Source organism: Bison bison, unplaced genomic scaffold, assembly GCF_000754665.1.
Source record: "Bison bison bison isolate TAMUID 2011002044 unplaced genomic scaffold, Bison_UMD1.0 scf7180017864163, whole genome shotgun sequence".
Classification (NCBI taxonomy): domain Eukaryota; kingdom Metazoa; phylum Chordata; class Mammalia; order Artiodactyla; family Bovidae; genus Bison; species Bison bison.
The window spans coordinates 980,041-993,904 of NW_011494735.1; the positions used below are offsets into that span (position 1 = coordinate 980,041).

General features: G+C 34.7%; 1 protein-coding gene across 1 annotated transcript in view; it reads left to right on the top strand.

The window, feature by feature from the left end:
• SLC2A13 (solute carrier family 2 (facilitated glucose transporter), member 13) overlaps window positions 1-12,293 on the top strand; it is a gene marked incomplete at its 5' end in the record, with an annotated part of 532,905 nt that extends 520,612 nt beyond the window's left edge. Inside the window, one exon of the mRNA XM_010841619.1 lies at window positions 7,120-12,293. Coding sequence (XP_010839921.1) covers window positions 7,120-7,346 — 227 coding nt within the window. The remainder of the gene's footprint in view (window positions 1-7,119) is intronic.
• Window positions 12,294-13,864: the final 1,571 nt, after the last annotated feature.

Below are 13,864 nucleotides of genomic sequence, written 5' to 3' on the forward strand. Positions count from 1 at the left end.
CCTTTTCCAACACAAGAGACAACTCTACAAATGGACATCACCACATGGCCAGTAAATAAATCAGACTGATTATGGTCTTTGCAGCCAAAAATGGAGAGAAGCTCTATACAGTCAGCAAAAACAAGGCTGGGAGCTGACTGTGGCTCAGATCATGAACTCCTTGTTGCCAAATTCATACTCAAATTGAAGAAAGTAGGGAAAAACAATAGGCCATTCTGGTTTGACCTAAATCAAATCCCTTATGATTTATACACTGGAAGTGATGAATATTTTTAGCGGATTAGATCTGGTAGAAGAACTATGGACAGAGGTCCGTAACACTGTATAGGAGGTGTTGACCAAAACCATCTGAAAGACAAAGGAATACAAGAAGGCAAAGTGGCTAAGGAGGCTTTACAAATAGATAAGTAAAGAAGAGAAGTGAAAGGCAAAGGAGAAAAGGAAAGATATATTCAACTGAATGCAGAGTTCCAGAGAATAGCAAGGAGAGATAAGAAGGCCTTAAATGAACAATGCAAGGAGATAGAGCAAAACAAAAGAATGGGAAAGACTAGAGATTCTCATCAAGAAAATTGGAGATATCAAGGGAACATTTCATGAAAGAATGGGCATGATAAAGGACAGGAACATTAAGGACTTAAAAGAAGCAGAGGATATTAAGAAGAGGTGGCAGAAGTACAAAGAACTATACAAAAATGTCTTAATGACCAAGATAAACTCTATGACTGGTCACTCACCTAGAGTGAGACAAACTGGAGTGTGAAGGCAAGAGGGCCTTAGGAAACATTACTAGGAACAAAGCTAGTGGAGGTGATGGAATTCCATCAGAGCAATTTAAAATCATAAAGATGATGCTGTTAAAGTGCTGCACTCAGTATGTCAGCAAATTTGGAAAACTTAACAGTAGCCACAGGACCAGAAAATGTCAGTTTTCACTCCAGTCCCAAAGAAGGGCAGTGGAAAAGAATGTTCAAACTACCATACAATTGTGCTCCTTTTACTTGCTAATAAGGCGATGCTCAAAATCCTTTGAGCTAGGCTTCAGCAAATCATTAATTGAGAACTTCCAGATGTACAAGCTGGGTTTCAAAGAGGCAGAGGAACCAGACATCAAATTGCCAGCATTTGTTGGATCATGGAGAAAGCAAAGAAGTTCCAGAAAAACATCTACTTCTGCTTCATTGACTATGCTAAAGTCTTTGACTATGTGGATGACAACAAACTGCAGAAAATTCCTAGAGATGGGAATACCAGACCACTTTACCTGTCTCTGAGAAAGAGATCAAGAAGCAACAATTAGAATTGGACATAGAACAACAAACTGGTTCAAATTTTTTGAAAAGAGTATTACAAGGCTGAATACTGTCACCCTGCTTATTTAACTTCTATGCAGAGTACACCATGCAAAATGCACATGAATGAACATTGGGCTGGATGAAGCACAAGTTGGGGTCAAGATTGCTGGGAGAAATATCAACAACCTCAGATACACAGATGCCACCACCCTTATGGCAGAAAGCAAAGAGGAACTAAAGAGCCTCTTGATGAAGGTGAAAGAGGAGAGTGAAAAGACTGACTTGAAACTCAACATTCAAAAATCTAAGATCATAGCATCCAGTCCCATCACTTCATGGCAAATAGAAGGGGGAAAAGTGGAAGCAGTGACAGATTTTATTTTCTTGGGCTCCAAAATCACTGGGGACGGTGACTGCAGCCATGAAATTCAAAGACACTTGACCCTGGAAGGAAAGCTATGATGAACCTAGACAGCATATTTAAGAAGAGAGACCTCACTTTGCCAACAAAGGTCCATATAGTCAAAGCCATGATTTTTCCAGTAGTCATGTATGGATATGAGAGTTGGACCATAAAGAAGACTGAGTGCTGAAAAATTGATGCTTTCCAGTTGTGATGGTGGAGAAGAGTCTTGAGAGTCCCTTGGACTTCAAGAGATCAAACCAGTCAATGCTAAAGGAAATCAACCCTGAATATTCATTGGAAGAACTGATGCTAAAGCTGAAGCTCCAGTACGTTGGCCACCTGATGCAAAGAGCCAGCTCATTGAAGAAGATGGTGATGTGGGGAAAGATTGAAGGCAAATGAAGAAGGGCACAGCAGTGCATGAGATGGTTAGATAGCATCACTGACTCAGTGGACATGAATTCACACAAACTGTGGGGGATATTGGAAAACCGAGGAGCCTGATGTGTTACAGTCCCTGAGGTCCCTAGTCGGACAAGAGTTAGCAACTGAAAAACATTGGAAAACCGAGGAGCCTGATGTGTTACAGTCCCTGAGGTCCCTAGTCGGACAGGAGTTAGCAACTGAAAAACAAGTGCTTACACCATCCTCAGATCCTGTCCTCCATTCCTCAGTGCACCTCACCTCATCTCACCTCATCCCATATTCTGGCTACTTATAATTTCTTTTAGTAAGAACAAATCTATTTGTCAGTTCCTCTATCTACCCTCTCACTTCTGGACCTTGAGCTTAGGCCAGGATTATACTTTGTTCACCAATATATTCCCCACGCCTTCCTGGGCATCCCCTATTAAGCACTCAGAAGTGTTTGTCAAATGAATAAATACATAGCTGAACTTTTAAATGAATGATGAATATGTGGAAACATCATATGTCTCTTCCTCCTCTCTTATGAACATTATGATTTGGTGTTTAGTTTTATTTAGAACTATTTATCTAATGCTTTTTTTTCTAATCTTTATGAAACTCCTCTCTCTCCCAAACATGATTTGAAACATTTAGAAATATTTATTTTCTTGGAAAGGAAAGGCACTGGCATTTTAAACTGGATGTATATTTAGTATGTTCAGCTTTATCCCATTTGGCAATTAGAATGTTTACATAAATTTGCAAGCTTATCTTCCTAATAGCATAAATATAAACAATAAATATTGACCCATATTTTCTGATCCTTGAGAATACTTAAATATTTAAATATGGACTTATTTCTTGAGAAAGCATTTTTTAATGGAAAGTCATAGACAAAATAATAAATGTCTACATGGTAAGACTTTTGATAGCAAAGCTCCTCTTCTTGAATCAGTTCTGTCAGGAAGACATGAGGCCACAGAAGTAAAATTTAAATAGGGCATAGCCAGGCTTCTTTCAAAAATATCACAGTAGAAGCAGCTTTTTGTTTCGCATTAAGCCAGACTTCTTCCTTGTCAGCACACTGTCCATTAGGTTTTCACTAGTGGAACAATATCTCAGCTCAGGTTAGAGTTTTTCTGTTTATTTCTCTATATTTTAACCTACAGGTTACTGATTGATGTAAGCTATATGTTTATATTCCTGACAACAGATAAGTGCCCTAATGATGTATTTCTCTGGAAATATTCATGTCTTCTTTTAGTTCCTTTTTTATTGTTTCATAAGCCCTCAAGTCTTGATTACTTCCTAAACTATACTGCCTAGAAGAGTCTGGGTCCCATTCAATAATATTTATTACTAAAAATTATCATAAAATGTCACCAGTATATCACTTTATTTATAGCACATGTGACTAAATAGATCCCTTGTTGAGCATTATTAAAGTGTCTGTGTTGAATCTTTAATTTTTCATTTTGTATAATTAAATTAAATATGTTTTAATCTGAAACTTAATATAAGGACTCTAATAAGATTTATTTCCTTTAGAATAAAATGCTACAGACTTTTTTTTCATTTTCATCCTAAAGGGGCATAATTAAGAAAATGAGTTACATAACTGACTTGCCCGGTACATGAAGCAGGTCACAGCCTCCCAGGCCTGCCTGCACTTCTGTTGGCTTAACCACAGGTCGCACCAGTGAAGCCTATATACACAGTTGTAGCATTTGCTGTCTTTAGGTTATTCAGATTTTTATAGAAGTATCTTGCTTTTTAATAGAATTTTCTTTATGTTCTTTGGTTTTGGGAATCTTGTTCACACACAAGAAATTATATGGCCTTTAAGAATGTCAGTAACCCATCTAATTGCTTTTAACTATAAGAGTTTAGTATGAAAAGATTTTATTTGTTACTTCCAATCATGCCATTGTACTTAAATTGTGAAAGACGATGAATATTTTCTAAATATTATATTTTATAATGGCAGACCGTATTTACTCCATTAGATATTTTAGAGTTTAGCATCCCAGTTTAATCTAAAATGTTTTATCATCTGCACCTATTGTTTTCTTACCTCCACAATCTTGCTTATCTGTATTCAGAATGCAAGACTTCACCTCTGTCATTTTTTTCCCCTCAAAATTCCATATCCTCCAAGAACCAGCTTGTCATAGCACCCCTTAGATGAAAACATTCTTGATTTATTAGTCATGCTGATCTTACTAGTCACTATTCTTCCCTAATCATTTAGTGTAATTTGATAATGTCTATCACTTTTTTGGGCAACTAACATCCAAAATTCTTTCTATTCTTTGCAGTTTATAGCAAAGAAGGATTTATTTTCCCTGTCAGATCAGGAAACTAAAATCAAGACAATTCAAGAAACTGCACAAGGATTCAGCCTGTGTAACTTTTTGACTTTCAGACCCACAGTGTCTACAGAGCCTTCCTCTCACTGTAACACTGATATGAATGCCAGATGATGTATTATTTTTTTTTTATTTTTTATCAAGTATGATGTAAAAATATATAACTTGTAGTATAATGTAGACCAAACTTAAATGAAGTAAAGGAGCCTTGTATTTGTAAATGGAATTTTATTTTTATTAAAGAAAAAATTTGATTTATAAGGGTCCAGCTCCTTATCAGAAGAATTATATAGCTTCTGATGATTTAAGCTAACAAACTATGTCTTGATTTAGTCAATCCTTTTATATATATGTTTTAATATCTCATAGTTTACCTCTGTTTCCTTTTATTTTCTCATGGCTGCTCATTCAGTGGAGCAGATTCTTTGGGGTAGCCAGTTCAGCAGCATTTTCCTCTGTAGTTTTACTTGAGTCTTCCCAAGAAGTGTTTCTATGGATAGTACTGAAATGGTTACTTCTAGGCCTGTCTAGAAGTAACTACTTAAAGAAAGTAGTTTTAATAATGTCTTTCCACATTCTGTAATGACAACAAACTGAGAAATATTTTTCAGTTCTTTAACTGCTGTACTTTTCAGCTTCAAGCTTGAGTTTCAAATATATAGTCATGTTGTCTGGTTTAGGCCTTTATTTCAAATCTCCTACCAAATGTATTCCATCTGGCAGTCAACAAGAGAATATTCATTCTCTAAACTCTCCAATGAATCAGCACTGTACTGGGAACCCAGAGACAAGCCATAGACTCTGGGCTTGAAGAGACCACTTTTGCTGGTCTCCTCCTCAAGTATACCTCTCCTATACCTGGTCCTACTGGGCTGTAAAACTTACAGAATTACAATGTAAATCATAAATTTAAATAGGAACTGATAAATCATCTTACTTAATGAGGAAACTGAGGTCCAAGGAGGAGGTTAAATGACTGTCCAGAAGTCACATATTGTTTTTGTTGCTCAGTTGCTCAGTCATGTCTGACTCTTTGTGACCTCATGGACTGCAGCATGCCAGGCTTCCTTGTCCTTCACCATCTCCCAGAACATGCTCAAACTCACGTCCATTGAGTAGGTGATGCCATCCAACCATCTCATCCTCTGTCATCCCCTTCTCCTCCTGCCTTCAATCTTTCCCAACATGAAGGTCTTTTCTAATGAGTCATCTCTTTGCATCAAGTGGTCAAACCATTGGAGTTACAGCTTCAGCATTAGTCCTTCCAATAAATATTTAATCCTTTAGGATTGACTAATTTGATCTCAAGAGTCTTATCCAACACCACAGTTCAAAAGCATCATTTCTTTGGCACTCAGCCTTCTTTATGGTCCAACTCTCTTTATTTCTTCTGGAGCTATCTCTCAACTTTCTCCAGTCGCATACTGGACACCTACTGAGCTGGGAGGTTCATCTTTCATCGTCATACCTTTGGCCTTTTCATACTGTTCATGGGGTTCTCTAAGGCAAGAATGCTGAAGTGGTTTGCGATTCCCTTCTCCAGTGGACCACGTTTTGTCAGAACTCTCCACCATGACCCATTCATCTTGGGTGGCCCTATACAGCATGGCACATAGTTTCATTGAGTTAGAATGTAGCCCACCAGGTTCCTCTGTCCATGGAGTTTTCCTGACAAGAATACTGGAGCAAAGTGCCGTTTCCTCCTCCAGAGGATCTTCCTGACCCAGGGATTGAACCCACATCTTGCTTCTCCTCCATTGGCAGGAGGATTCTTTACCGCTGAGAAGCCCCAAGTGCTATGGACACACACACAAAAATGGACTGTAGGAGCCTCAGAGAAGGAATGGGGCACTAGTTAGGAGACTCTTACAGTACTGCAGGCAAAGAGGAAGGCTTTTAAATCAGAGATGTCCAGAAATGGTAAAAAGTGGTCATCTTTGGATTGTATGTGAAGGTAGATCCAACAGGATTTTCTAAGAGTGGATATTGGGTGGGAGAATAAGAGAAAACTCTGTTGACTCTTAAACTTTGAGCTTTGATTCAAGAAATCAGCAGTGTCATCACTGAATGCGGTTCTGGAAACACTACACTCAAGATAAATGAGAAGAAAATTTCTTCCTGAAAGTGCCTCCAGTCTAGTGGCTAACACAAATATATTCACATAATTATAATGCTACTTTGTTGTTATATACCACTTTGCCTCAGCAAAGTGTTGTCAAAGCACAACCCTAACCAGGAAAGTGAGGAAAGATTTCAAAGCAGAAGTTATTCTGAGCCTGGGCTATCATTCTTTTTGAGTTTGGTATTACATGAGAAGGAAATGGCAACCCACTCCAGTATTCTTGCTTGGAGAATCCCAGGGACAGAGGAGCCTGGTGGCCTGCCATCTATGGGGTCGCACAGAGTTGGACACGACTGAAGAGACTTAGCAGCAGCAGCAGCAGCAACTTGAGTTTAGAAAGACAAACTGTATTATATTCACAGAATTAAAATAATTAGAGTAAACCAAATAAACCAAGCTGTAAGCAAATTTTTGGTTCCATTTCAGACCACAGCCATGCATTATTGACCAGAAACAGAGGTTAAAATCAAGTCCCCTTTCCAATGTAAGCCTTTACATATATGGTATTTTCCATTGCAGGAGCCTTCTTCCTTTATGCTGGATTCGCTTCGATGGGTCTCCTTTTCATCTATGGCTGTCTTCCTGAGACCAAAGGGAAAAAATTAGAGGAAATTGAATCACTCTTTGACAACAGGCTATGTACATGTGGTGCTTCAGATTCTGATGAAGGGAGATACATTGAATATATTCGGGTAAAGGGAAGTAACTACCATCTTTCTGACAACGATGCTTCTGATGTGGAATAATTATCAGCTGCTTAATATTTAGTCATTTAAACAAACTTGGGAGAGAAGAACAGCAATTGGTGACCTCACTGCCCTGCTTTTAATCTGGTCCTTTCCACAGTCTGGTTTTGAACGACTTCATATCCTAGAATATTTGATTCCAAGGAAGATACCATCACAATGACATTTTTTTTTCACACACAGAGATGTAAAACATTTACAGAGATTTTAAACTAATAATTATTGAACAAATATGTGTAATTCCTTCCTGAGATGGTTTAAAATGAATATTGTACCCAGTGACTTCAGTGATATCCTTTTTTCCTAAGACTATATATAATTATTAGTGGCAATTGAGTCAGTGCTAATCCCGCCAAATCATATATGTATGATATACTTACAACAAAGGATGCTAAAATATGGTCCAAAGGTATTTTCTGTCAAAGCATAGTCTGTTGGCCCTAATTTTTCCTAAGGATGAGGCGCTTATCTGTGATCAGCTATTAGAAAAAAATTCCATTTAAGCTTTTATCAACAAATTCAAGAGTGTCCCCTACAAGGCCACAGCTGTCCTTATATCCTTTGTATTCTACATTTTCATTTCTCTCTCCAATTCAAATATTGAAAATTCTTCAGCAGCTGACTCTGTACAGAATCTTTTGAACATTATAAAAAGCAGGTCTTTTTAGGTTTATTTTCCTACATATTTTTTGCATCAGTTAAGAAGTATACATTTGCACAGATTAGCTAGCAAGTTTTGATAAGTATATTTTATTGCTAGAAAGAAAGAAAAGATTTTTATGGACCTTAAAGATTTTTAACCCTGAGTTAGTCACTTAAGTGTGCAGCTGTAAACACAAAATAGCACTAGATCTTCAACTGTATTTCAGGGTCAGTTTTTGTTCAAGCCAAAATCCCCTGTATTCACAACTTCACTCATCAAGTCTGGATTCCTACTATTTGTGCCTTCATTTGTGTTACATAAATAGCTTCTAGCAGACTATTTTTCCCCTCTTTTAATCAAATAATTTCTGAAACAAGAAAGGAAGGAAGAAAATCAGCAACAGAAATAACCTTGCTGTTATTTATGTTTGTTTAATTAAGTAATGAGACTTCTATTTTTCTTAACTTTTTATTAACTTTTCCTAAGGGAATTGTCACATTTTATTACATAATGGTACTTGTCTTTTTTTCCTTTTTAATTCTAAGAGTATAAACTGGTTTTTATGTTGTACACTTTCTCATTTTCTCTGACATTCTCTTAAAAATAGATACATAGATTTGTCTGTGGGTGTATCCTTTTTCTCATGCTTGACTTGGATTTTTTTTCTTCTTGTCTAAAAACTGGGATTTTCCATTGGAACAGATTAATGGTTCTCATATGTGTCTTTAAGAAATGTTGACTTACTATATTTCTGCAGTATTTTTTCAAAGTATTCATTAGTTTCTATGCTCATTCATCAGTGAATTCCAATTTTTGCTCATATATTAAGAACTACATAGTATGTACAAAGTCACTCACAAAATTACTTAGTTCCAGTGAAAATATGAATGAGTCTTCTGAGGTCAGTTAAGAGTGCAAACATTTGATGCATTTTAACGTGTCTCTAAACATCTAATAATGTATTCTTCGGAGTGAACGAGTGACTCTAAATTCAGTATATTTCTGCCAGTCTCCAAGATGGTTTGGTCTCTCTCAAAGTCTAGCTTTAAGAATGTCATAAGAACATTATGACAATTATGACAGCTGAGAATGTAGCCAAGGAGGTTCATTCTCTAAAGTTAAAAATCCTTCCACCAACAAAGAGTTTTCTCCCTTTGATCATTTCACGTAATTAAACAAATATATATTTTTGAGAGCTTTTTTCCTTGACTTAGGTGCTCTGACAATTGATTTCTAAGGGGATATTAATTTTGATTTTCCCCAGAAAATCAGATGTGCTTTAACAGAGAAAGTTATTATTCTATTGATATTTCTTATCCCATAAGAAATTTCTTGTTTGTATAATATTTCACACAGGTAAAATGAAATGGAAAATGAACTACTGTATGATAAAATCAGAATATAATGTGGAGAAAAAGTATTTAAACCCATAAAGTGATCTCTTTAGAAATTTGTTTTTCTGATTTATCTAAATAATTCCCACAATTATTCTGTTTATTGAATACATGGCCTTAACTATATGCTTATACTCAGCTGAGCTGAATGCACAGTAACTTTATCAAAGGAGCAACTGAGCTCGTTATTTCCTATAGCAGAACATGGCCTGTTCTCCCTGACATAAGTAGTGTTTTCAACTTTATATCCATAAATGCACATAATAGGGAAAAATAGCCACAGTTCTTGTCTTCTATTCTCAATTCCTTCTATAAAGGACTACTAGTTATTTATATAATGATAAAGATAATATTCCATATCTTTGAAGTACAAGACAGAGAGGCACAGTATAAGAATTATTTATAATTTTTTAATGACAACTACTTGAAAAGGAACCTTATAAAATTAGGGTATTATTTTTAGATTCAGTGAACATTTATAGTATATTAAAAATTAAGTATTTGAATTTTGCAGGTTTTTTAATAATATGCACCTTCTAAGTTATCAGCATCTTTGGCTACCACTGTCAACTTGAAAACATTCCATTTGAAATATCATCAAATATATATTTTATAGGAAAATTTATATATGGTATGATTTGATCTATCTAAGCATCACACTTTTAGCTGAAATATGTTTCCTTCTAAATATGTTACAAATTTAATAGAAGTATATTGTGATTTAGGAAAATATAGGGAAGATGGTCATAACCTCTATTGAGGCCTAGCTGGATGGCTGGTAAGATATGCACTAGACTTAAGAGAGTATAACATTTCATTGCATCTGAACACATAGGGCCGAATGTTAAAATCAGATAGGTTTTAAAGATTAGGTATTAATATTTTTCTTAAATATAAAATTCCTAATAATTTTGATTGTTGCACCTTAGTCAATAATTACCCAAAACATGATTTTAATGTATATATAAAAGATAGAAACTAAAATTAGATTTAAAAGGTATTATTTCCATTTGAAATTTTATCACCAGTAATATGCAGTAGTTAGTTCCCAGATGGAAAATGCTGAGAGTAATGTTATCAAGTAGTTTTCATATTTGTATTTTACCACTGAACCATTTTAGTGTGTAAGAGTCTTAATATTATTTTTTAAGTTATTCACTCTAAAATGGGAAATCTGTTAAATTAGAGAATTTAGAAACTGTTTACTATAATTTCAAAATCAGTTATCCAGAGGAAGAATTAACAGGGAAAAATATAAGTTGACAACTTATCCTTTTGCCTTTATATCAGAAAGTAGAATTGAAATGCATTATAATACTCCATAGATCTTGGGGGAAGGGTATTCTATAAAATACTCTTCATGGCATCTAAGAAAATCTCACTAGTTTCATTAACTTAATGACACTAATATATTTTATAAATGCTATAATACAGTAAGAGGGGTGGGAAGATTCTTTTGACTTTCTTTCATCAGTAATTAAGAACAATAAAATTAATAAGGTGTTTTGTTATAATTAATTTATTTTACTGTTCTCCTAGTTATGAAATCACATATTACACTAAGCACCTAACAACTAACATTTATATAGTTGTTGTGTCAGTTTTAAACTGCCACATTCAGACATTTTCAGTAACTACAAATAAAAGAATGACATACCATGCCAGAAGCAGAGAATTCATAATATGTACATTATACCAAAATGTATTGAGTTTTGGATAAATTTTACAACTTATGTGTAGCTTCTGCCTATTAAGAGACTCAGAATTGTTCTCTGGATTAATTTTAGCATCCTGTTTTCTGTCGCTTTCTGTTTTCTTAGCCTTATGTACAATAATGTAAACCTAATTTGATGAAGTGATCCAGGTTGTAGCAGCATATCAATTTCAGTATCTTCAGTCCTTCTGGGTGAGCAATATTGCTGCTATTTTCTAGAAATAGAAATCATTTAAAAATGCCAACAGCTAACTGCTCCCAACTCTCTTAAAGATCATCTCTTAGAGAAGGAGATTTTTGTGTGCCAGTAATCATCAGAGAGAGATTTTGTAAGTGTTAATGATGTTCAGAAATACATGAAAGAATTTTATCTCATAATTTGCTTGTGAGTGTAAAACAATACAATTCTCATAAGTCTTTACTTTATATGTATAAAACAGAGTCTGTTACACTTGAGTGATTTGGTCTGTGGAATGTTAAATATCTGTTTTCATTTAGCAGCAATATTCAGCTTTTGATTTTAGACAGTTAAGCCCATGCATTTGATTTTATCCTATCAATATAATAAGAAAAAGAAACATAGCTTACAAGTACTAAAAATGAAAAACCACAAATATTTTGTAAAATTTTAGCAAATTTACCATTATTCCATCTCATTTGAAGGTAAAAAAATGAGACTCAACTCTCGCCAAAGTAGAAATTTATGTTCTACATGTCCAAACTGGTTCCTAACAGCTTTTGGACTATATTTCACTTGATGTTATAGTATCTTTTATTTGTATTAACTGTTCAAATTTCTATTTAAAAGCTCTGATATACATCTAGATTAAATGGAAACACAGTTTTGTGCTTTTAAAATATGTTTTCAAAATGTATATTTTAATTTCCAAGAGTGCATGTCATATAGTGTTTAATTCATGTCTTAACAAGTCCAATATAAATATTTATTCCTACATGTGACATGAGATATCTCTTAAAAATTTGAATATGTATCATTTCCTTCAAAGTCATTCTAGCTATAGTTGTATCAAAGTATTGTATATTTTATGGAGATTTAATGATGTATATGTAAATGTTTTTTAAGTTATTTTATTGAAGTTCAATCTTTACATAAAATTAAATCTTTTTTTTAAAGTGTCAGTGCCAGAACTGTAAATGAAAATAATCAAATAAAAGTTAAGACAATTCACTACTCATTTATCTTCCTTGTAGGTTTATATTTTAACCAATTATCTTCTTTGGATTTTAGAATCTAGGTTACATAGTAAAGGCATCTACAAAGATTACCTATATCTGTATATTTATGCAATGCTATTCATTTTAATATTGTAACTTTAAAAAATATTTTAATACCTAAAAAATATTGCAAGGAATTATTCTGAATAGTAAATATAAAGCTCTGAAATGCTCAGAAATCCTTGAAGAAATTTCTTACTGTTGTCAGAACCAGACGTTGACATGAACCATTGTATCAGACTGACAAAAATTATTTGATGTTGTTGCTTTGTAAATGAAAAAATACCTACTGGATGACCAGGTGACAGTTCTTTTTGGAATTATGTATGGCATTCTGCATTACCATTCTCCCCCTCTGTCGCTTTTATTGGTAAGCATTATATTATTGTTTGATCTGTGTAGCCATTAGACTTACCTCTCCGTAGTTAGGGTGTGCCATCTTGAGTCCAACTGTAGAACAGGTTTGAGGAGATCCTCTGAAGACCCTAGATCCACTGTCACTCAATGGCTTACAGTGGAGTTGCATCTTAAGCAAGGATTCTGATGTCAACAGGTAAGAAAAAATCCCTACAGTTAAAATGACCCTCGAAAAGCCCCTAAGGTATGCATAAAGTGTCCACATATCTTAACACCTGAATAGTGCATTTCATATCTGTATCAGTGATCATCAAAGTCTTCATTTAATTACCCAGTCGTATTGGAATGCTGTCATCCTTTTCTGGGTACTAAAACAAGTTCAGACCATTTTGGTGACTTGTCCAAGATCACACGCTAGGAAGTATGTACCAAATTTTTCTGTGCAGTGATTACTCTACAGTCTTTCTCTCTTGGTCCTAATTTGGAATGTCTCCTTGTCAGATCAAGGCAGAAAGACTGAAAAATAGACATTGTGTTTTTCCTGTATTAGAATTGAAAGGATGTGAAGGAAAAGAATCAGATACCTCATTTTAACCTGGACTATAGACACAAATCTTGAAAACTTTTGATCTGAAGATTCTTTTCCAAATATGAAGCAGTATACAAATGGTCCCCAAGTTAAAGAGGTTCAAGTTAATCTTTCAACTGTAAAAAGATGTGAAAATGATTCATATTAAGTAAAAATTGTACTTTGAATTTTTAATTTTGATATTTTCCTGGGCTAGCCAGATCTGGTACGATAGTCTCTCCTGTGATGCTAGACAGGACAGCAGCCGGAGCTCCCAATCAGCCATGAAATCACCAGGCTAGAAAACTGATACACTTATAACCATCACATAACCACAGAGCCATTCTGTTTCACTTTCAAAATAGTATTCAATAAATTACATGAGATAATACTTTATTATAATATAGGCTTTGTGTTAAATGATTGTGCCCAACTATAGGCTAATGAGCCTAATTCTGAACACATTTCAGGTAGGCTGGGCTAAGCTACAATTTCACTAGGTTAGTATTAAGTACATTTTCAACTTAGAATTGGTTTGTCAGGGTGTAACCCCATCAGAAGTTGAGGAATATCTATATAGTACACTGTTTAAGAGATCAGGCTGAT